At 40.3% G+C, this 22725-nt stretch overlaps 1 protein-coding gene across 2 annotated transcripts in view; it reads left to right on the top strand.

Moving 5' to 3' along the window:
* GPLD1 (glycosylphosphatidylinositol specific phospholipase D1) overlaps nucleotides 1-22725 on the top strand; it is a 655729-nt gene that overhangs the window by 364609 nt on the left and 268395 nt on the right. For both annotated transcript variants that reach the window (XM_086965460.1, XM_086965459.1), the window contains exons 13-14: nucleotides 5706-5848; nucleotides 10833-11019. In XM_086965460.1, the coding sequence (XP_086821586.1) occupies nucleotides 5706-5848; nucleotides 10833-11019 (330 nt within the window). The remainder of the gene's footprint in view (nucleotides 1-5705; nucleotides 5849-10832; nucleotides 11020-22725) is intronic.

The following is a 22725-nucleotide window of genomic DNA, read 5'->3' as shown; positions in this document are numbered from 1 at the left end:
CAGCGACTTCCAACTCACTCCACTGCCTCTGAGACCCACTGGTGAGCTGCTTCTGCTGCCGTATATTGCCACTCCATTTGGTATAAGCAAGTGGGGTCGCCTCTACTGTCACTTGATATTCCAGCATCATAAAACTAACAGGCTAACTCATGGATCTGGCACTGTGGGTACACCCTTAAAAAATTCTGTCTTCTCTGGATCAATATCGTACACATCAGGACACCCTGGTGGTTCGGTAGCACCAGAGGACAAACTAGACATAGTACTGGCAGCAATTGGAAAGTTGAGACTTTGCCCTAAAAAACAAGATTGACATAGTTGTAGTCGGCCATAATCTTCTTCTTGATGATCACCGGAAGCTGGAAGATAGAGTGCATGCAATGGAACAGTCATTGACCACCTTAAAACCTCAGCGCTTCAGAAACTCGAATCAGCCATCTTGCACACTGCGTATCCAACTTCGAGAAAGGGCAGACAACGCAGAGGGCCACTCCATATGGAACAACATCTGAGAGGTTGGCCTCCCAGAGAATACTGAAGGCCAGGAGGCCATCACTTACATCAAACAATAGATCCATGGATTTATTTCCCAATCAGCCTGCTCACTGTTCTTCTCGATCAAAAGAGCAGACCGTGTGCTTGCCCGCTGACCACTGACTTCTGATTTTCAAGGTTTTGCATTACAGGGACTGCAACCTCATCCTCCAGGAGCCCGCAAGGTGGCTGATCTCACTGTGGACAATGCCTGAGTGATGCTTTTCCCAGACTACACTATGGCAGTGCAGCACAAGAGTGTCTCATTTATGGGAATGAAACACCACCTAAGTGAACTTGGAGTAAAATACTCCCTCCTGTTCCCAGGTAAACTCAGGGTCCTGGTGGACGGAAAATCTAATTTCGTCACAGATCTCAAGGAAGCTTGAGACTGAATCCACACTAAAGGTCCTGCATTGCAACATCATTCTCTGCTGTAGACAACAAGACTCCCATGTCGTGTCCGGCACCACTGGAAATGCTGGAGAGAGAACCATCCACCCAGTGTCATATCTACCCCCAATCTGGAACAAGTAATACAGGAGCAGTAACAAGCATGACAGATGGCCGCTGACGTACGGTAACATGCTCCCCGCTCTAATACCAACAGGGACTCCACTGGATCTTCCAGCAAGGATGGTTCTTCCTCCACCTGGCCTTCTCATCCTGACACACAAGTAATGCCAGATGTCATGCCGCAAACTGTGAATGAACTCCTTTAAGTGCTTACTTAATTGAACACAAACCCACTGACTCTCGATAATGGCGTGTCATGGTGGCAGCACATAGACATGTACACACAAGGCACTGATTCCCACAGGGATTGTACATGCTTAATATACATCAGATCACCCACTTGGCATGGGTATTTACAGGGAGTATCTCCACATGCAGTGCCCTGGCCCACGGGTGCTGGCTTTACCTCTGCCCAGTGTTAACTGTGATATTTCTAATTAGAGGGGTCTCCTCCACCTGCACCCATACACTGCTCTAACCCCACTGGTGGGACTCTCTCACTAGGCATACTATGTTACACAGTTTGACAGAGGCATGCTGTGGTTCTGTCCTAGTGGTTTTATGTGTTCAACCTTTATGGTTCTTTTGTTTTGGTTTAATGACTGCTTTTCAAGTCAGCAGCAAATCAAAATATGTAACGCTCCAGATCTGATGCTCACCCTGCTTGGTGAAGCCTGATTCCAGCACACGCTCCACTCTGTGCCATGCCGGGCACAAATAAGATAACATGAATGTCTGTGGTATGCACACTTCAGTGTGCAGGTATGTTGTGTACTCCTACCTCGGATGCAGCAATACCCATTTTGCTTATTTGCAGGAATCACATTTAATCACTGCTGAGGCTATTAAGCATCAAAGGCACTGGCGAGGGCTGGTGTACTCCACTAATTTTTCAACATACGCAAGGGGGGATACTGATGGTGAGAAAGTTGGAAATTTCTTTTTAGACTGATGATACCAGGATAGATCCAGACCGACAATACGTCTTAATCAAGGTAAGACTTGACGATCAGCACATTGTAATTGGCAGCATATATGCTCCTGACACAGACCAGGCAACATTGTTGACCAAGGTATCTGCAGTGCTGTCAGCCTGGAAGGGACTGCCCTGGCTGTTGGGAGGAGACTTTAATAGTGTCCTGAGACTTAACCCTCATTGCTCATTTCCCCCTCTCTCTAACACAACCACCATGATGAATGCCCAACATCTCAGGGACTGGCTCAGAAATTGATGCTTAGTAGACATTTGGCGAGCGCTTAACACTACAGCCCGGCTGCACACCTTGTACTCATGCATACATGGTTTACATGTTCGCATTGACCGCATTATCAGCTCTCCGGACCTCTTTCCACATGTTATGCACACTGATTATTGGGGCACTCACACTCTGATCATAACCCTCAACTCCTGTATTTTAACTGGGATAAGATCCCCACACCTATACCTATTGGCGAATGCAACCAACAGCACTTGAGGTGCCCCCTTCCCTACTTTCCCATACACTGCCATAATGGATTATTTTGAGGTCAATCCCCCAAAAAAGGACAATTTCAGCAAACAAAAAGTAACTGTGGGTCAAAAATCAATCTGTCTACTAACTATGTATCTGACACGAGGAGAGTGATGATAGAAGAAATATTTGAGAAAGTGACAGGAAATCAACAGGATACTTTCCAGATGTGAAAAATACCCATCAGTTATCGACCAATACCACCCTTATCATCATGTGGGACCCTTCAAACCAGGAAGGGTATGCTTTGCCACCACTTGTAAGTTTGATATAAATGTGGGTGCCTCAGTGGGCTATAAGTATGTTGGTATGTAGTGATAACTGTAAAGCAGTGCGTGAGTATAAATGAAGGTGAAAAAAGGTGTGCAAGTGAGTCTAAAATTGGAGAGAAAAGAGGAAAATAAGTTTAATAAGTACCTCTCAACTTCCAAATGAATAAAACCAGTGCGATGATCTGGTAGTTTCAACAGATAACTACTATACATAGTTATAGGTCAACATGTTTCTGCAGTCCAATGGACCCTAGTTGGTATCCACTGCTTTCGTCAGGACCAAAGTCGCTACTGCTAGATAAGTGGTGAATAAACAAATATTTGAAATATTTAAAAAGATATCACCTGGATATCCTAGGTGTAGTCATTCTCCTAGCTATTTGGCAGGAGAGAAAAACTCCACCTCACCTGCGGCGCAGGTAAGTGAGGTGGAGCTTTTCTCTCCTGCCAAATACCTAGGAGAATGACTACACCTAGGATATCCAGGTGATATCTTTTTAAATATTTCAAATATTTGTTTATTCACGACTTATCTAGCAGTAGCGACTTTGTCCTGACGAAAGCAGTGGATACCAACTAGGGTCCATTAGACTGCAGAAACATGTTGACCTATAACTATGTGTAGTAGTTATTTGTTGAAATTACTAGATCATCCCACTGGTTTTATTTATTTGGAAGCTGAGACGTACTTATTAAATTTATTTTCTTCTTTTCTCTCCAATTTTAGACTCAATTGCACATCTTTTTTCACCTTCACTTATACTCACGCACTGCTTTACAGTTATCACTGCATACCAACATACTTATAGCCCACTAGGGCACCCACATTTATATCAAACTTACAAGTGGTGGCAATGCATACCCTTCCTACATGATGATAAGGGTGGTATTGATCGATAACTGATGGGTATTTTTCACATCTGTAAAGTATCCTGTTGATTTCCTGTCACTTTCTCAAATATTTCTTCTATCATCACTCTCCTTGTGTCAGATGCATAGTTAGTAGACAGATTAATTTTTGACCCACAGTTACTTTTTATGTTTACACATTAACCTCAAGCATTATAGGTCCCCACCTGTCAGAACCAATTGATACAGGCACTACAGCAACATGTGGCCTTCTTGGAGAGACTTAGGGGCATATTTACAAGGGCTTTATCTTTGCTTTTTTGAATTACAAAGCCAAAAAAGCAGTGATAAAACCAGTGTCCTATTTACAAGAGGGTGCTAACATGCATAATCGCATGTTAGCACCCTTTTTCCCATTACCTCCCTTTGCATCTCCAATGAGATGCAACGTGGGCGTTACTGGGCGTACCCTAGATGGACTACCTTGCAAATATCGCTGATGTTTACATCACAATATTTACAAGACAGCCCACTTGATTTTAGCACACATTAGATTTTGGATAAAACAGCAGTTTTCGCCAAAATCTAACGTCTGCTAAAATCCTGACTTACCCATCCCAAACATAGGGGGTGGATTATGCTGATACAACCCTGTGGGTCATATCAGCAAGGTTATCACCCTTTTGCAGGGAACATCGCTGGAAAAGCAGCGATGTTCTCTGCCAACGGGCGATGACCTCGCTATCTCTGGAATTTTTATCGCCCTGGAGTTACGCGTTTTCAATTACGCACTACCAGGGCGATAAATACCAGAGATAGCCTGAGATAATTTAAGTATCGCTAAGCATGGCCAGCGACAATTATCACCGGCCATTGTTAATATGTCCCTTGGTTGTCTCAATTATGCAGCTCCCTCGACCACGACACACACTAGTGCAGATAAGTCTGGAGCACTATTGGCTTGGTTACTCCATAACAAGGTTGCTTCCTGGCCCCAGTTTTGTGTGCCATTCACATTAACAGTCTGTAAATAGCACTAATGGAAGCCAAGGGTGATCGTCCCAAAGTGGGCTTGAGGGAAATCCCTGTCCTCTTATATGCGGAGGATGCCGTCCCTATTTCAAGGACAGCATTAGGCCTGCAAAGCCTCCTAGACTCATACATTTTTATGGAGGTATTAGATTTCTCAGTGAATTCTTCAAAATAGTTTACAATGAGGCTGGGCATCAAACCTGTTAAATCTAGGAATTATTCTTGTCTGAAAGTCAGAATTGCCCAGGTGGGCTCTTTTAATTACCTGGGTGTTCTGTTTGATCACAAATCCCCCTGGGGCCCTTCCCATTATTCCAAGATGTTTGCTCTCGCCAGGCTGTGATGAGCAGTAATAGATTCTAGCTTATGGATGGGTAGGAAACCTGTGAGCCCTGATCCACGTGTATAAGGCCAAGTGCGTTTCAGCAGTCAGTTATGGTAGTGATATCTGGGGTTATCGCGATTGTGAACTGATACAATGGGAAGAAAACTAGTTCCTCAGGCGGCTGCTGATTGTTCCATTGGGTACCTCCACATTTACCGTCCATGAGGAACTTAAGGGTATATGTACAATGAAGTGGATTAGCGTGTTTTAGCCTCCTTGGCTTAACGACACGCTCCGCCACTTCGGAAATGCAAGGCTGCACCATATTTTCAAGAATGTGGTGCAGCCTTGCGTTTCCCCCTGCAATGGTGCTAAGTTTAACAATTTAGCGCCAATGAAGGCACCCTCTAGTACCAGAGTGCAAGGGTGTCTGTGTGCAGAGGAGGATTGGTTATGTGTAGGAAGGTGTCCCTTCCTGCACATAAACAATCCTAAAATGCCATTTTGTAACTTTCATGTGTGCTGCTTCCAGCATTGTAAGGCATATATTGTTCATACCCTACACAACACCTGGTTCCAAGATTGTTTGCTGCTAGCCTATACCTTTTCTGAAGTCTACCACCATGTACTGTGAGATCATTTACTTCTGCACTTCTTTCTTTGCAGAATTCTGTCTCTCTTGTGGGTAAGGCAGTCAATGCGCTGAACATGAAATCCATTGTGGAATATGCAGTAGACCAGCATCCTAATCACATCACGAAGCCTACTGCTTCCTACTATGTGACATCACCCTATTCCAGACTTGGATGGTATGTGAATTTTCCAACTCTTTACTAAACTGTTATACATAGTTGGAGGAATGGTGGGAAACAGACTACAAATCCTAAATTCCTTAGCTTTCTGACTTGACAATCTAATGCAGGACTCCCACTTGACAAGTATGCACATTTTTGGAAAGCACACCCCCAAAGCGTGTGTTCTTCTTCTCAGGTATGTCATCATCAGTGTAGGTTATGAGCAGGTGTCATTAGGACCATCTGAGGATGTGGGAATACTCTAGCAAATAGTATGTGTTTTCTAGAGGGAGGGAATAAGCTAAAGTGCTGAATCGAGTTTTAATGGCAACTCCACCACATATATCTATTAGGGATGTTGAATATGGAGCAATATTTGAGAAATAACACAGAAACCCAAGTTGAGGAGATCAAAAATTGTGAACAACCTAAATGGCTGAGCACAGTTGCAATCATTCATAAATACACAAATATCAGCCTTTTATGTGACTCCTCTCTTTTATGTTGGTCCTTAGCACACCGAACTATATAAACATTCTCACTTTATGTCATCTGTGTACTATATTGTGCAGGAGATAACAAGGGAGAATGCTAGAGAGCAAAGATGTTTTCAGGATTAGAGATAGTAGTTATTGTCCTAATGTACTGAAGAAATGATCCCCATGGAAGGCTACCTCACATAGAAAACTCTGCCTCTCAACTATGCTCTCCTGAAATGTGGAAGAACGTACTGCTTACGTGAGGCTGATCTGAGGGTACAAGATGAATTATAGAACTTGAAAGGAAGAAGAAACCTACATGGTGGAATGTTTGGTGAGCTTTACACACATTTTGATTAAACCTGCAAGCATTAGCAAAGCTTTTCAACGATGGAACAATGGATGTCTTAATTTGACATTTCTCAACACAAGATCAACAGTAGTATGCCTTTTTTAGATTTTTTTTATTTCAAATAGATATTAAGGCCTAGATACAGACCACCACCATATATTAGTATGCTCATTGTTTTTGAGGTAGCACTAATAAACCCTAAACGAATGTAGAAGATTTACAATGAGGGGTCATTATGTGTAGAGGAGAGATCTTTACAACATCTGAATGGAAAAAAATGACATACTATCTTATAAAGAAAGTCTGGTGAATGATACATATATTTGTAGATAGCAAACATGCATCTTTGAGGCAGGTAAAATAACATATATGTGTAGCCAGCAGGACCTTGGTAACATGATATGGATAGAGTTAGCACATAATACATGGGAGCCTGCAATCTCTGTTTGAAATCCTGTGTCTAGTTTTCTTATTACAGTTGAGTTGTGACATCTCTATTCACCGGTAATAAAGAAATGTAGCTGTGTAACTGTAATAAGTTGTTACAGTTGACTTCTTACATGACAATGCTTGCTGCCAGAGCCTCCAACCAAGGTGGAAGGCAGGCCACTAAGCAAATTACAGCTGCAGTTTAAACAAGGAGAACAGGGACTTTTTTTCTTCTGATCTGCATTTCTAAAAAGAAAAAATGATCAGAAGAAACGATATGTTCATATCATAATTGAAAAGGTAGAGTCTCTGCATGTTGCTACACAATCTCAGCCAGATCATTGTTTACCTGGCTTACATTAAAATGATTCTGATTTCTTTTGGCAAAAAAATGCTCACAGCTTTTTGGTGGGTTTCATTTTGCAGTACAGATTCCGCTTTTGTTCTTCTGATCTTCAGTGAAGATGAAAGAGCAATAAGCCAAGGATATATTGTTTGTGGAAAGGGTGAAGGTGTGACCAAGTATTATAAGGATAGACATGTACTCTGTCATACATTAAAAGGACGTTTTCAGCCTCCTCTGAGTTCCAAGGCTTTATAACATGAACTCTCCATTTGGCCTTGTTAATCTGTATGGTGATGGAACACCTTACTGACTTAAAATGTATGGAGGAAGACATACACATGAGAATAGTTTGTACAGTAGTAGTACAAATAAAAAGATTTATAGATTTTAGTCAGCAGCAATACAGAGGAAAGGTATATAGATGGTGTATACATCATGACCAGTGTGTGTTTATAGCCATGTCAGTGTCAATTAGTTGTTGTATTGGGTTTAGTGGCTAGTCCTTTAGCTTGGAATTGAACATTGGAAGAGATGCCAACTTATGGATAGGTGATTGCTTCAGCTTATTCTTATCAGAACATGTGTCCTTACCTGAGGCAGGTGGCTGCTTTGAGAGCTCCTTGGACTTCACAGCTAATGACCATCCCTGTAAACTGTGGCGATCACCTGTGTCATTGTTTAATAGAAAGTCATGTACAGTGGCAGTATCGCATTAAGTGAGCCCTCACAGCTACCATACTTGTCTTAAGTTGTTGAAGAGCTGGCTGCAGTGTAATTTCACTACCCTCAAACAGGGATAAATGGTTGCTTCCCCCATGCACTGTCAAGACATGTTGCTTTTGGCAGGAAATATAGCAGCATTTGTCAACATATCTAAAGTAAACAAATAAACACCACAATTAATATATAATATGGTTCACAAAACCGTTGAAACACAAGCAATACAAACAAACTAAAAACATTGCCATAATACAGCACTACAAAAACAACAGACCATATCACCACCACAATAAAAGGCCACACAGCAAAGCTTGTCACACATTACCACTTCCAGATTCCTGTTTTCATAGCATAGAGGTAAACGCTTTGTAGAGCAAGCACTATCTTAATAGGGATAGTCAAAAATGTTTTGTGAACTGGGTCCCTGTGCTCTGTTCCTAGATCATTTGTCTCTTACAGGCAGCATTAGTGCATAATTATTGACTCCAGCTGAGAGAAGGGGAGTTATTCCAAAATGTATTTTCCAACCAGATCAAAGAGAGGGGAAAGGGACTGTGTGTTTGCTTTCTGGGGTTATTCCCTATATTCATTGGGCCTTGTTCTTACAGAGGCCAAGTCCAAAATAAAGGGCCTCTGCATTCTACCTTGGGGTTAAACCCTATTTTAAATGCTCCCGCTTTCTTATATTCAAGGAAATGACGAGGCTCAGTGTTAGCCCCCTTGACTCAACCTCGAGCTCTACCACTTCTGAAACGCAGAGCTGCACCGAATTGACAAGAATACAGTGCAGCCTTGAGTTTCCTCTTGCACTGGTGGTAAGTTATCTGCCTAGCACCAACCCAGGCACCCTTGGGTGCCTTCGTTGAGGGGAATGATTGTTTATGTGCAGGAAGTTGCCCCTTCCTGCGCATAAACAATCTGAAATGTCGATGAAACTTCCATGTGTGCTGCTTAATGCAGCACAAATAGAAGTTGCAAAACACCTTTTTTTTAATGATTGTTTATGTGCAGGAAGGGACACCTTCCTACACATAAACAATCAATGGCATTTTGCTGTTTCTATGTGTGCTGCACAACGCAGCACACATGGAAACAGCAAAAACTAGGAGAAGTTAAAAATTTCTGCTCATTGCGCCAGGGTAAGACCAGGTTTTCCCTAGTCTTAATTTGGGAGCTGCCTCATATTTACGCTACCCTTGTAAATATGGGGCAGCGTTAAAATCAAGGGGTGTTGCGGTGGAATGACTACCACAGCACTCATTACCGGCCCCGTTCACACTAAGAATAGCGTGAAATGGTGCCTTATTCACAGGATGGCGTTAAGCCACATTAAATGGCTTAATGCCGCCTTGTGAATAAGGCAAAGCCCCTATCGCCACCACAATGTAGAGAAAAGTACCATTGTGTTGGTGAAAGGGGCTTTTAAAAATGCCCCTACATTTTTTAAAAACATAACCTTTGAAATGTGTGAGGTAAAATAGAAATAACTTGCTAAATATAGTTAAACTAGGGTAAACACTATAGAATAAGAGCAGAAGTCCCAAGATATCCCCAATGGTTTCATTTGCATCTTTTGTTGTAAGGTAATACTTCAGAGCATACTATTACTTACAAGGGGACACAGACAAGATGCAAACTGATGACAGACATCCACTGCTTTGCTATAAGGTGCTCCTATGCAGTCATCTCTTTAGTGTGCTTTCTCCTAATGCACCAAGCATTATGTGAGAACTTTGCCACCCTGCAAACAGTGGATTCCCGCATATCTGTCTTCAACGTTCTTTGGGCCACTATGTATTTCGATACTCCCATCAGCCGGCAGATCAGTATCATCCACATTCTCGTAGTCATTTTTGTAGACTGTGCAAAATAACAATAGGTGTGCCAATTTTTCATCTGCACTGTTGCAGGCAGGGCAAATATTAGATTGAATGTCTGTAGTCTGCCACTTCGAAGAAAATAAATTAACGGGCCGTGTGCCCACTCTATACTTCACACACAGTTGCCTGGCTATTGGGAGAGTAAAATAATCAAAGGAGTCAGGGGTAGCTTCTCCGTTAATGCGGAGGAGAGTTGCAGAGGCAGCAGAGGCAACCAACAAAAATAAAAATGCTAATATAAAATTTTTCTTATCAATTTATTGTCGTCCTCCAGGCTGCTCAAGCGCACTTAACTTTTCTCCTACCTGACTGCTGTACAGTTGGGTGGAGATTCAACACAGGCCTGCTCCATGTCTGAGCGCCGAACTAGGGCACTCCCACCAATCCTGGCACTGCTGTCATATTGGGAATAGTATTCCCAGCATGACAGCAGCCCTGGGATGGGCTTCTGGGCGTCCGCACAGTATGGCAGTTCCTGGACTTTCAGGAGGAGAGGATCGGGAGCAAAGCGGTGACTGTGAGAATAGGTAAATGCAATTTTATATATTTATAATTGGTTTTTTTAGTTGTATTCCCCCTCAGTCGCTCTATCACTTCGCAATACGAGTGACCGCTACTGGAAGTAGCTTTCATAAAATTGTGTACATTTGATGTCCAAGAAAGCTTCAGATAAAGAGCCCAATCTAGGGCTAGTCCTCTCTTTCGCCAACACATATTTCCAATATGTTCCTTTCAGCTGTTCTTTTGTTATTGAGGCCGATCATAAAATTATATTTTAATTTCTGTGTTCCAGGGCCATGGTGTCTGCTGACCTCAACAAAGACGGGTTCGAGGATCTGCTGGTCGGAGCACCAGGGTACAGCACCTTGGGTCACTTTCAGGTTGGGAGAGTGTACATAGTGTACAGTAACGAATCAGGGCTGCCTTCAGACAGCATGGACCTCGATAAGGACAGCAGCAGTATATTACAAGGATTTCAGGTGAGACTAACTTCTGCCCAGATTAAAACGTGTGTGCTGCATCAATCAATACGTATCAGAAGAAACTTTATTACTCTCGTTCTAACTCATGCAATGGTACTCTGAACTAAGACCAGGCTGAACATCCCTATAGTATATAAATATGTTTATTTATCAGTACCTGAATATTGATATTACAATAAAAGATGATTATTCTTGGTCAATTTATTAGTCTTTATCCGAGTATTTATAATCATAAAAGACACATAACATACATAAAAGAGACAATAAAAAATTGCATTGTTGGAAGCAATCAATCCATACAGTAAACATACAGATTATGATGCCAACCATTATCGAATCCTGACACGATATATAAGGCTAAAATCATATAAAATCTTATCCGATAAATCCTTCAAGATAAACTATTTACATTAACACAATCAAGAACTAAATCTGGTGCCTCAGCAACCATCAGTTTCTTTTTCCTCAACACCCATGCCCAGTTCAAAGATTTTGCAATAGCAATGACTATATCTGGACGAGTATTTGTTACCAGTATACGCATCGCTGTCATACTGGATCTTGTACCAAGATTTGCACACACTGGCTTAAGCAACCTACGTCTAGGATCCAGATACACTGGGCACACAAAAAGCAGATGTGTTATTATCTCTTCCCTGGAATGGCAGAATGGGCAATTGGTCGAAAAAACTCTGTCTCATTTAGCTGCAAACAATCTTAATGGCAGGGTACTCACACGGAATTGGTGATACAGTTTTCTGTCACCAGTTTTTGTGATTATTTTCCAGTATGGTTCTGCTTTAGTTAAAAACTTGTGGTCATCGAAGATACCAGTGAGTGACATACTACTCACCTTTGACAGGTTCTTCTTGGTTATCATATCCCAGTTAAGCTCTTTATAGTCATTTTTGCTTGGAAATATATTCCCTACTGGGTCAACCCACAGATGGCTGAGGCCCATTTCAGACAAAGTATACTTGATCTTCTGGAGCCATTTTATTTTATACACCGAATCTGCATACCTAAGATGCAACATTGCATTAGCATAAGGTACCAATTCCACAGTGGTCCACAATCTCCTCCAGTAAGCTAGAGGTCTAAAACCTGCTACCTCATCAATGGAGGTGCAAGCTAAGTCTAAAAGCAAAGGCTTAATTGGAGTTGAGCAAGGGAGGGCAGTCAGAGATCTTAAAAACGTATTTTGCGCTTTGACTAGGGGTGATAGATTTTCTTTTTCGTTTTTTTGTTTAAGAGATTTTTATTAGATTTTCAAGAACAGAGCAATACAAGGTGGAAGCAATGATGAAATATACACAGTATAATAAACCCAAAGAAATATAAGCAAATGACATAAAAAGTGTAATATGAAGAATGAGAGTTAAAACATTGGGAAAAGAAAAGAAGAAAAATAGTGGAAAGAAGAAAGAATGAAGAGAGAGAAAGAAAAAGGAAGAAAAAGAAGGGAGAGGAAGGTCTAAAGTGCTAATTAAGAGAGTAATAAGAAAAAGAAAAGAGCTAGTATACAGGAGCATGGGTAGAGAGATATGTTGTGAAATTTTATGAGAAAGGGACACAGAGGATACAGTAGCAATCCTGTGTTCATCACATATGAAATTCCACCAGATTAATACAGATATTTTAGAATTGTTTTTCCAGGAATATAAAATTACCTTAAAAGCTAATGCAAGAAAAAGGTCAATTAACATGGAAACAGGTGATGAGGCGGCAAAATCCGGTGAGGAAGAACCTGGAAAAACATTTTGTAACGATAAAGTAATGTTACATTTAAAAATCGACATGCAAATAGACCAAACAGATTTCCAAAATGATAAAACATTAGAACATTCATAAAGTAGATGTTTCAATGTGCCCGTATCATTAGAACAAGACCCGCACAAAGAAGATGAGGAAGGAGAAAATGTAGAAATACAAACAGGTGTAATAATAGCTCTGCTATAAATAAAGTACAAAGATTGGGTAATTCGAGCATCAGCAGAAACTTTAAATAACTTAGACCCGAACCTATCCCAGGTCGAAATAGAAAAAGAAGCCGACAAATCAGTTTCCCAAGCAATTTCAACAGGGGATTTGGGTCTTTCCTTAACATTTGATAACAGTAACTTATATACAAGAGCTGCTTTCGGTCTGTGTGTTGGAAATAATGGATATAAAGGAGTGGTGGGAGGGAGAGGGTGAATCTGCTGGAAGGTTAAAAGTAGCTAAATGTGACTGTAAGGCATTGGAAATTAAGGTACATTCAGTGAGGCAAGAGTCAGATTAGTCGTATTGTACTTGTAGGTCAGGAAAAGGAATAACAACATTAAGGCGCACTAGTTGGTGCACATAATTAATTCCCTTTTTCTTCCAGAATTTGTAATAGAAGGATTTACCTTTATATTTAAGAAATGTATTGTACCATATAACAGAAGATAAGAAACATTGGAGCGGATTAAAGCCATTAGAAAATGTATTGTATAAGAGGTTTTGAGAGTATTTTTGAATAGGGTTATTTGACAAGAAAGTACTATTTGACATAAAAAATGACGTTTTGAAATTAAAAGTCTTTTAGTAAGGATCGTTCAAAAATAATCCATGTGGGAACAGGAGTGTCAACAAAATCATAAGATAAAGCAAAAGATTGCTTAATTAAGAAAGCCAAGTGATATGCCTTAAAATTAGGAAAGCGGACACCACCCTTATCCTTGAGACGAAGAAGCTTACTAAGAGCAACTCGTGGGTGTTTTTTGTTTCACAAAAATGTTATACAGGTGGAGTTAATTTGAGAGAAATAGGAAAGGGGGATCTGAATAGGTAGCATAGATAATCCGTATAGAACATGAGGGACTATCATCATTTTAATGGTATCTAATCTGCCTCACCTGGAGAGGAATAAGGGAGACCATGTGAGAAGAACTGATTGAATTTTAGTAAGTAATGCATGGAAGGTATGTTTGAGTGTAGCAGTCAGAGATGAAGAAAACCAAATACCAAGGTACTTCATTTTCAAGGGACACCAGGCAAAATTAGTATCAGTAAACATGAATTGGTAACATATGGAGTTTAAGGACAAAACGTCAGTCTTAGAGAGGTTGAATTTATATCCAGAAATACTGGAATATAAGCGGACTTCATTCAAAAAGTGAGGGAGGGATTCAACAGGATTAGACATGTGAATTGATATATCATCTGCATGAGCAGCTATTTTAGTTTCTGTAGAATTATAGTTGAAGCCAGTAATCCGTGAATTGACACGGATACGCTCGAGGAATGGTTCCATGCAAAGGATAAATAATAAAGGGGAAAGTGGGCATCCCTGCCTAGTACCTCTGGAATGGGGAAAAAAATTGTGATTGTTAACAAAAATACTAGCCCTAGGACATGAATACAATAGCTTAATAAAAGAAATAAAAGAGGGTCCAAAACCAAACCATTGGAGAGTTGTAAACGTTAACTGCCAATTAATACGGTCAAAGGTCTTTTCGGCATCTAAAGACAAGGCTGCAAGAGGTGACTTGTATTTTTTGCCTTATGAAATAATATTAGCAAACATTCGAGCATTATCAGATGCTAATCTGCCTTTTATAAAACCAACTTGGTCAGTTTTAATCAATAAGGAAATTATAGTTTCAAGTCCTGAGGCAAGAATTTTGGCAAAAATGTTACAATCATAATTTATTAAAGATATGGGACGATAATTTTTACAATAGGAGTGATCTTTATCTGGTTTAGGGATTATAATAATTAAGGCATCCATGAAGGAGACGGAGGCTTTGGCATCTGTAATGAACAAATTGAAAAGTGTCAAAAGTTGGGGAGCAAAAATGAAGGTAAAGGTATTGTAAAATTCAACAGATAGACCATCAGGCCCCGGGATTTGGACCTTTATAAAGATTTAATAGCATTAATTACCTCTTGATGTGAGATGTCTCTCTCCAATGCATTAAAATCACTAGGTAAAGAGGGGGGGGGGAACCAGAAAAAAAGAATCCAAATTGTGAGTAGTGGGATAGGTGTCATCAGAATACAAAGATTGATAATATTTATGAAAAACCTCAGCAATATCTTCATCGGATGATACTAATTTTTTAATAGATTAATTAAGGATAGGTCCAATATTTTTTCGTTCCGATTTGATTTTCAAATATTTAGCTAACATCCTTCCCGACTTATTTTGACCGCCATGATATTTAGATTTAATTTTAAGCAGGACTTTGCAGGCTTCAAATGTGGCCAATTTGTTAAGATCGGATTTTGACTTAATCAAGTCATGAAGAGCGGAGGGCGATCTAGAGGAAAAGTATATATGTTCTAATTGTTTAAGGTGTTGCAGTTGATCCTCATACTTTTTCCTCGTAAACTTATTCTTTTTCTAAACATATGAAATGGTAAATGCACGAAAAGAAGCCTTAAAAGCATCCCAATTATTAGAAACAGAGGTGTCTGCTGGGTTATTTAAACTAAAGAATTCATTAATGAAAGAGGTAGATTCTTTGATAAAAACTGGATCAGATAGTAAAAAATTGTTGAGCTTCCAGCAACTAAATTGAGATGAGGTAAGTGACATGTCTAATACAGCATGAACGGGTGCATGGTCAGAAATAAAAATAGAACTAATGGCAGATGTTTGAATAGAAGGAAGTAGAGATTTACTGACCAGAATATAATCAATTCTAGATCGAGTGTGGTGTACATTGGAAAAAAAAGTATATTCAAGCAAATCAGGGTTACAAGTTTTCCAAACATCATACAATGAACGAGAGGTAATGGCCGATTGGAATGCTTTATGGGATTTATCAGGGATACATTTGCATTTGGATAGTCTATCAGAAAAGGGATCTAACCATTGGTTAAAATCACCAGCATCAATAATATTTGGACAATCGACTGAGGAAAGTAAAATTTTAATGTAGTGCCAAAATCCAGCATCTGGTTTAACAGGACCATATATGTTTAGTGAAACCAGAGTTGTATTTTGTATCACAATCTTTATCATTACCCATCGTCCATCTTCATCACTTTGTGTAGATAAAATTTGTACTGATAACGATTTATGAAACAATATAGCGACACCCCCTTTTTTACTGGACACAGGAGAATACACAACTTGACCCACCCATTGTCTTCTCAACTTAAGAGACTCCGCCTCATTGCAATGTGTTTCTTGCAGAAAAGATATTTGAGAACCAAGTTTAGATAAATGGGACAGTACCTTTTGCCTTTTGACTGGATTCCCAAGACCATGGACGTTCCACGTGACACACTTACACATAATTGAGGGATGGGAGGGTAATACACGAACGGAGGTAATACACATCAGGAGAATATCTACAAAAAAGAACATACCACATGAGAGATTCACATATGAAAAATGATACATAAAAGCACATAGTAGCAGCACACATCCGGAATAATCCAAATACAGTTAACAGCACAAAACAGATATAAATGTATTCAGGGAAAGAGCAGTTAGCAAAGGCAAGAACATTAAAGAAGGGGATGAAGAGGAAGAGGAAGAAAAGAGAAAGAGAAAGAGAGAAAGATGAAGAAGCTAGTGAACAGATCAAGGCATAACAGCCAGGTCTGTAGAGAGAAGAGAAATTGAAGCAGCAGGAGCATAGTGACGCCAAAAGGACACGGACCTCAATGATAGATATAAAGGAGGAAAAAAGAAGAAGAACCTCATTAAGTGAAGGGAAAACAGAGTAATAGGAGATCATGAAGGAAACATATGAAGTTGGATTAAAAGATTGTTCCTTGAGAGAGAATAAAAGAAAAAAAAGAAAGTCAAGTAGTAGTATCCATTCCAGTAGAGGAAACAGTTTTCAGATATAGTCTAAGTTTCCCCGGATCCTCAAAGGAGCGTGAGCGACCATTGTGGGTAATCTTGCAGAGACAAGGATGGAAGATTCCATATTGAATATTCAGATGTCTCATTTGAGGACCGAGAGCCAGGAATTCTTTACGACGTGCGTTAGTTGCATTTAAGATACCTTGAGAAATAAAAATGTTATGTCCAGACCAGATGAGACGACATTTAAGCTTAACAGCCTTCAAAACATGCATCAACTCTGTAAATTCAAGAAAGAGCATTATGATGCCCCGTGGTTTAGTAGCATTAGGGTTTAGACGACCCAAGCGGTGAGCTCTTTGTATGTTGAGGAGATTTGTTGTAGGTTGAAGCTCTAATAGTTCAGGAAGGAATTTCTGTACAAATGTTACCATATCTGAACCTTCAACATTTTCTGGAAGACCATAAAGGTGCAGGTTGTTTCTACGATTTCGATTTTCAAGGTCCTCAGTATGAAGTTTTAGGTTATGGATTTCCTGTTCGAGAAGAGGAATTTTTGAAGAGATATCCTGCATGTCACTAACACGTTGTACCAGATCCAGAACTTTGCCTTCCATAATGACCCATCTTTCCTCAATTTGTTTCAGTTTTTCATTGGTCGCAGACATAAAAGGTTGGAGGCCACGGACTTCATCCAAAATAGAGTCTAAGACAGGATTTTGAGAAGAGTGAATGGGAGAAGGCGGGTCATTTTTATGTCTCTTCGGTTTTGTCCCAGATACAGACGATCTTGCATTATGAATATCATGGGCCATGTTAAAATGCACAAGGAATCACGTATCGTAGTAAGGGTGAGACTCCTTGAATAAAAAAAAGAGTGTTATGGTCAGAGTGAGACCAAAAGTGAAAAGAATCCTCCAAAATTTAACAATGAACCACAAAAAAGTACCTCAGAGAGTAAATATTGACACTAGTCAATAGTATATCAGTTCCAAGATATCACAATTATTGGCATGGGTATGTGGGAAGAACCAAAAAATGAGGATACCAAAGATAGCAAGGCTTTGGCCACATATTGATGTACGGATGCAGGCGTCCAAAGAAGAGATAGACCATTACCGTCTGTCCAAAAAGAGCACTGCAGTATAATAAGCCAAAAATGAAATCAAAAATAAAAGCAGTATGATAGACACATCAATTCAGTGATATTCCTGGTGAGAAAAAAGAAAAAACATGGAATAGCAAAAGATAAAGTCATTTGTCAATGTTAATTGCAGGCAGTAACAAAGCTGTGGCAAAAAAAAAAAACACAGTAGGTTCATGTAGGAGAAAAATGTATACTTCAATGTCCTCCAGCGCATAGAAGAGTGTGGAATATCATGTATCGCTTAAAACATTAAAGCATGACGAGTCAGCGGTAATGACAGAGGCAAAATATGCAAAACGCGAGTGCAGCTACCCAAAATGGCGGCCGCTCACGTTAGTGCAAAAAAATAAATCCACTGCAACTAATATCAATAAAGAAAACAAAGTTACCACACTAAAAACACAAGTTGAGGAGGATGGAGCATCATATTGTCGTGGAAGAATGCAGCAACATACCACATAGCTTAAGTAGGAGTTGCGGAGAAAGCGCGAGCGCAGCAACCTGAAATGGCGGCCTCTCGCGTCTCCGATGTGAAGAAACAACACCACTCGGGAAATGCACCAAAGAGGGCAGAAACACCTCCCGGTTGCAGCCATCCGATGTCCGGCGTTTAGGAAAGGACGTCGCTGGTGCCTCATGACCTCAAAAACCGCAAAGAGGTCACCAAAAGTAACGAAGAGTACCGTGGTATTGCAGAGCTCAAGCAGGGTCCGCAATCTTCTTTCAGCGTGGAAGCCACGCCCCCCCGGTGATAGATTTACAAACCCCTATATTTCAGCACCGTAGATAATAGACGATCTGTTTTTCCCGTTGTAAATTGCAACAGCAGGCCCTATAGGCTTAGTATACGACAACCTATGTTCCTTTAATAGGGCCCCTGCTAGCTGGTTGTGCCTCAGAGTTAGAAGCTCAATTTGGGGTGCCTGGTTCATTTTCCTACCCATAGTTACCCCTAGGTAAGTAGAAGTATCAGTTTGCTCTAGGGGTATGTTGTCCACAGTTACCTTGCCTTTAACTAATTTATGTCTATTCAATACCATGTACTTTGTTTTGTCGACATTTACTGTCAACTCATGGTCATTGCAAAAAACTATAAATTGTTCAAGGGCTCGTTGCAGGCCAGACTGTGTTTTTGATAAAATCAGCGTGTCATCCGCAAACATTAACAGCGGAACCCTTGTGCCGTCAAGGGATGGAGCATCTGTTGGATAGTTAGAGTAGTAAGCAATAACCCAGTTTATAAATAAGGAAAAAAGGGTAGGAGCGAGGACACACCCTTGGCGCACACCTTTGTTAACTGGGAATGCACCAGTCAATTCACCCTGCTGCCCCATCTTACTTTGGCATAATTTGCCTCGTGGAGCTTAATAATAAAAGCAAGGATTTTTAAAGGCATTCCAGCCTCCTTTCATGAATCCCACAGCTTAGAGCGGGGTACTAGGTTAAATGCTGATTTTAAATCAACAAATGCTGTGTATAATGTTTCCCCCACTAATATTACTGTAGTCCAATAAATCATGGTAAATCGAAATGCTTGATCAATTGTACTTACATGGGGTCGAAAACCCGCTTGATAGGTAGATAAGACATTCTGTTCAATAATGCACTCATTAACTCTACCTAAAACAAGTCTAGCAGTTAATTTCTGTAAAGTATCGATTAGGCTTATCGACCTATAATTACTGGGACTGGCGCGGTCCCCTTTTTTATATATGGGTATGATTTTGGCCCCTGCCAGGTGTCAGGTATTAATGCACCTTTGGCGATATCATTTACGATGATAAATATGTACTCAATCCAGATTTTCCTATCCTGTTTGTAAAGGTCAGCTGGAATGCAATCTGCTGGCACCCTATCTAAAACTCCGTCTATCTCACTATTAGTGAAGTGAAGGACTGCCTCTGCCCTAACCTCTGGATACTTAGTAATGATACTAGGTGGGGAATAGAATTGACCCTTAAAATGCTGGACCCAAAGTTCGGGAGGGACATTATTATTAGATGTTTTACTACTCGCATGATTGCCCCATTTAACAAAATCCTCAAAACTTGGTCCAATTCTTCCCTTCAGAGGCATTGGTTAAGCCTGCCCACCTATCCTCATCATAGTCTTTCTTGGCCTTATTTTGTGCCCTTTTATATTTTACCCTTGCCTCCTTAACCTGTTGACAGTCTCCCAACTATAGCTTTGGAGAGGTTTTGAAATGCACTGCCACAGTCCTCATTATACCATTTGGACCCCCTTGTATAGTGGGGTTTAGGTGGTTTCCTCTTTTTAGTGAGCAGAGACTTTAGTTTTAAGAAATGATCCTCATGGGACTTCATAATATGTAGAAGGTTAATACCCTCAACATCTGGCGAACTCATCAGAACAAGGGTTCTGTAGAGGACCTAATCTGTGGAGAAGTGTGGCTCAATGGTTAGAGCAACAGACCCTAATGCAGAGGTCTAGCCTGGGACCAGGGTTCAATTCCCCGCCTCGGTGGATCTTGGGCTCAAAATTTCACGGACCTGATAATTCACGCCTTGGTGCCTATTCCAATCATGGAGTGCAATAGCTTGCTTAATCTCCACAACGGCCTCACAACACTAAGGATGCCTGGCCTCCACATTGGGGGTGCCCAGGAGTGGACGCCTCACAGGGAAAGCCAGGATGGGTTCCACAGAGGTATTCGTACAAGCGCCTTGAGACCCTTGCGGGTGAGTAGTGTGCTATACAAGTGTCAATTTACATTTTTGTAGGCCACCATCCCCCATAACCACTGCCCATTTCAGCCGGATCATGTCCTGGGACAGATTCACCTCTCCTGTCTCAGATACAGCATTCATGCTTGGCCGAGATATACCAATCCTTTCTAGGGACAGTACTAAGGGATTATGATCACTATCGGGTCTACGTTGAACAACCATATCCTCTAGTCTGTCACAAAGTTCGAGACTTAGAAATATGTAATCAATCCTGCTGTTTCTAGACCCGTTGTTATATGTACAATAATAGCAATAATAAAACTAGTAATAATGATTATTCTTGGTCATTGTTACTAGTTGTATTATTGCTATTATTGTTATTATTATTATTATTATTCTTATTATTATTATTATTATTATTATTATTATTATTGTTGCTGGTGGTGTTGATAATGTTAATAATAGTGACAACATTAGCAATAGCAATAGTAGTGCAGTGTTAGTAGGATTTTTTAAAACTATTATTTAAAATATGTTATGATTATTTGTATTATTAATAGAAATAGTACTATTACTACTACTACTATTGTTGATATGGTTATTAATATTAATATTAGTATTATTATTACTACTTACTACTGCTACTAATAATAATCGCAATAATAATCTTGCTAATAAAATAATACTGTTAATCGCAATGATACTGCTAAACATAATAAAAATAATGAAATGCCTTAAAAATAATAATATAAATAATAAACACAGTAATAAAACTAACAATATATCTAAGAATAACATTATAGGTCAGAGAGATATTCACATATTTAGTCTCCATTAAAATGCACTGCCCAGCGTGGACTTTTCAAGAGAGACAGTTGGGTGTGCACCATCCTATTGTGCTGCAGACGGTTAGTGGTACAAAAGGGGGTGGTGATGGACGGAGCATCTGAAGCAATCAAACACTCACACCCAGTCAACAGATCTGGGTTTAATCCATCACCGTTCTTTAGCCCACTCTGCCACCCCAGTTCAGACATGGCTATATGCAAATCAGTTTGACCCTGTGCCTCATGGGAACAGTCCAGCCCGAACTGCCAATCCATGCCTTCCCTGAACCGGAAACAAGTTTCCGAGGACCTGTTTTTGGCATTCCAGCCGTCTTCAGCCCGGCTTGCTTGAATACAGTGGCAAAGTGAGCAAGGGAAACACGTCTGAGCATACCCTGCCAACTTATGGCAAACAAAGCGGTACAAAAGGGGTTTGTGATCCGTCCATCAACACCCCCTTTTGTACCGTTATGTTTTTTAAGCTCAAGTGTGATGCACATTGAAGTTTATTTTCTGCTGTGGTTCCAGCACTCACTGCGGCTGCCTTTGAGTAGTCAGTAACATATTATTAAACTTATAGTTAAAGCTGTCATGAGTCAAACTGATCTGAAGGGAAGTACTTTTTCAGAATGTTGGAGGAAGAATACAGACAAAGTTCTAAGCTTCAAAAGGTTCATCTAGAACATTATTGTGAAACTAAATTGAACTCAGATACAAGAATGTCACGTGCCTTCAGAACCCTTGATCGGTGATGTCAGATTTCATCAGTTATTTCACTTGTCTGGTGGTGCAATATGCGGTGCCATCAGTAATGTCATCAAAAATGTCAATAAGATTGTATTTGTGATGTTATATGGGCCCATGAGCAGTGCATGGCGATGGTGCAAGTTAAGGTCCCCCCCCCCCCCTTCTTTGAGCTTCTGAAAAAGATATCCTTGGATCTACTTTGGCTAAGGTATATTGTCTGTGCTGCGGTAACACTCTTATTTTTGTCTTTCCCTTATTAAGTGGTACTGCATTTAAATCAGGACTTTTGTCTCTAGGTGGCCTCATATTTCCATGGTGGCCCATATATTATGCTTCCTGTGTTCTCCTTATCCACATTCTCTACAAGAAGGCTTCTACAGCATCCTGACACCTTTCAAGACCTTTCTTTCTCAGTAGCCCTTACAGAGGCCTTCCATAAGACTGCATCACTGTTACCTTAGGGAGTAAAACCCACATTTCTACACCTAGCAATTAGAGAAGACAAGA

Source organism: Lissotriton vulgaris, chromosome 4_1 (genome assembly GCF_964263255.1).
Source record: "Lissotriton vulgaris chromosome 4_1, aLisVul1.2, whole genome shotgun sequence".
NCBI classification, from domain to species: domain Eukaryota; kingdom Metazoa; phylum Chordata; class Amphibia; order Caudata; family Salamandridae; genus Lissotriton; species Lissotriton vulgaris.
Note: the sequence above shows the minus strand (reverse complement) of the source record. Positions and strands in the feature narration are given on the sequence as shown.